The sequence below is a fragment of the Echinops telfairi genome, unplaced genomic scaffold, assembly GCF_000313985.2.
Source record: "Echinops telfairi isolate 266 unplaced genomic scaffold, ASM31398v2 ScPeMD7_21;HRSCAF=78, whole genome shotgun sequence".
Taxonomy (NCBI): Eukaryota; Metazoa; Chordata; class Mammalia; order Afrosoricida; family Tenrecidae; genus Echinops; species Echinops telfairi.
Window position 1 is genome coordinate 15,455,424 of NW_022103918.1, and position 2,675 is coordinate 15,458,098.

The 2,675-nt window shown below is 35.3% G+C and overlaps 1 protein-coding gene across 5 annotated transcripts in view; it reads left to right on the forward strand.

Moving 5' to 3' along the window:
* Positions 1-2,675, forward strand: part of CCDC91 (coiled-coil domain containing 91) — a 365,255-nt gene that overhangs the window by 70,449 nt on the left and 292,131 nt on the right. For all 5 annotated transcript variants that reach the window (XM_045288440.1, XM_045288443.1, XM_045288442.1 and 2 more), the window contains exon 3: positions 610-688. In XM_045288440.1, coding sequence (XP_045144375.1) covers positions 610-688 — 79 coding nt within the window. The remainder of the gene's footprint in view (positions 1-609; positions 689-2,675) is intronic.

The following is a 2,675-nucleotide window of genomic DNA, read 5'->3' on the forward strand; positions in this document are numbered from 1 at the left end:
CTCATTGACATCAAGTCAATGCTGATTTTTTAGTGACCCCCCTGTAGGACACACACACACACACACACACACAAAACTAAATTCATTGACATTAAGTCAATGCTGATTTTTAGCAGAGTAGAAAGCCCTGCCTTTCTCCTGCAGAGCTGCTGGTGATTTCGAGCAGACCATGCGATCACAGCCCGACATATAGCCACTACACCACCAGGGCTCCATATTTATAAAGCAGAGATACATAAATATTGTAGTGAACTAGCTTAAAGGACGTAGATTGAAACATCTACACATAAAGATATTTTTGTTGTTAATTGTCATTGAGTTAATTCTGACTCATGTTGAAAATGTAATTGAAGCTATAACAATAGGAAATTGAATTGGCAGGAGATGCATATAGGCAAGGAAGGTCATAATGACTAGGACATGGATGCTGGAGGCGGTGACTAATGGAAATGGTAGAAATGAAAATTGCAAAAGCAGTTGGGTTTTTCAGAAGGAATTAGGAAGTATAGGCATTTTTAAAAGGATGTGTTTACAGAACTTGGAGACGTGATCACTTAAATGTTATTCTGGTTTTTCAGATCTTAAAATAATCGTGCTTCAATTTTCTAGGCTGCAGAGACTTTTGATAACGGGAATGGTGAAACTCAAGCTGTATCTCCTGCTATTCCGTGGGCTGCCTTTCCTACAGGTAAAGATATTCAGTAATCAGACTTGTTCTTCTCCCTGTTAATGTAAGATTTTTGCCTTTTCTTTGAAAACCTTTACACTTGGTCTTTTTTGATCATTCCATTTTCCAATTATTAATGTAGGTTTTTTGCACAAAAAATTATGACTTGTATAAGAAATATGCAGTGAATTCTTGAGGCCTAATTATTAAAATACTGCCATGAGCATTAAGTGATATTAAAGTGTTATGTTCATTTTCTAATTTGTCTTAGTTTTAATGAGGTGTGAAATGTCAGCTTTTTCTAGGTTTCCAATTCTCTCTTTTATATTAGATTATATTAATCTCTTTCTTATATTAGAAATAATCATCTTCATTAATATTTACATTTAGAATATTTTGAATGAAACCTTTTACAAATCATAGAAAATTAAAATTAATCCATCCAGGAAACTCCCCCCACATAATTTATATTGATAATTTATAAATTATTATTTTTTTCATGTCTTACACCGACCTGTCTCCCTTTACCCACTTTTCTGTTGTTCTTCCCCCTGAGGGGGGCAGGGTTATATGTCAATCATTGTGATCTGTTTCCTCCCCCCCCTTCCCCTTACCCTCCTGGTATCACTGCTCTCATTATTGGTCCTGAGGGGTTTATCTGTTTTGGATTCCCTATGTTTCCAGCCCTTATCTGTACCAGTGTGCATGCTCTGGTCTAGCTGGATTTGTAAGGTAAACTTGGAGTCATGGCAGTGGGGGGAGGAAGCATTAAAGAACTAGAGGAATGCTATATGTCTTGTCAGTGCTACAATGTACCCTGACTGGCTCATTTCCATTATTGAGAGATATTTCATAGAAAAATTATGTTTCATTTAATATAATTTATGTCTAGAAGATATTTTAAGATTTTAGGCATTTTGTTTCACCAGATCATTGTAAAGTCTGTAATATAATAGAAAATATCTTCCTTTAAGAGTTCTGCATATTCTTAGATTATTAGTGATTCATCTTATAAATATTTACTATTTATGTATTTGGCAATATGGGTGAAAAGATATACAGAACACAGTATAGTTTCTTCCTTCATATTTGTGGTATGAAGCATAGTAGGATTTGGAAAGACATGGTTAATATGTCTTTCCTGTCATCTGTTCACTCAGTGTATGCTTATTTCATGACTTCTGTGTGCATCAAATGATAAGGAACACTGGTGAGGCAGTGGGTGAATGATTAGTTGTTAACTAAAAGGCTAGTGGTTTGAATCCACTCAATGTCTCTGTGAAAAAGAAGAATTTCATTTCTTTGATAAAAGTTACAACCTAAGAATCTCACTTGACAATTGTACTTAATTGTCTTTAAGACAAGACTTAATTGTCTTTAAGAGTTGGAATTCACTTGACGGTGTACAACAAAAATGCCCAGACTCAAATACTATCCTTAAAATTTGGCATATATTATTCATCAACACTCTGAAGGATGTGTATGATTTTAGTAGACAGATGGGAGTTTTGAAAAAAAATTTTTTTTGCATCCCTGGGTGGACTCAAATGGGAAAATGTTTGAGGATAAAATACAATTGCAAATGATGGAAAAGGAATGGCACCGTGAAGGGTGTTCATTCTTGTTCGAGGCCTTTATACAAGGGTAAGTTAAAAATCCAAAATGAGTGCCACTAAATTATGGAAACTTTTAGGAACAAGATGCCAAAGGGTAAAAAAAAAAAAGAAAAAAAAAGATGCTAAAGGGTGAAGCCTTTCTTCCTCAACATAGTCTCCACCTACACTTCTGAAGGTGGTTTCTCTCTCTCTGATCCTTCACAAAAGAATGTTGTGCTCTTTGATTTACGCCACATCAAAATGGTCGTTCTGCATTCTTGAAACTCAGATAATGTTTCTTCAAAGGTTATTTGAGTTTCAAGAACAAAAGGAAGCATGGGGGGAAATCAGGTCTAACAGGTGCATAGAGTAAGATTTCCCAATGAAGTCCTGATAGGACAGTCTTCCCAACC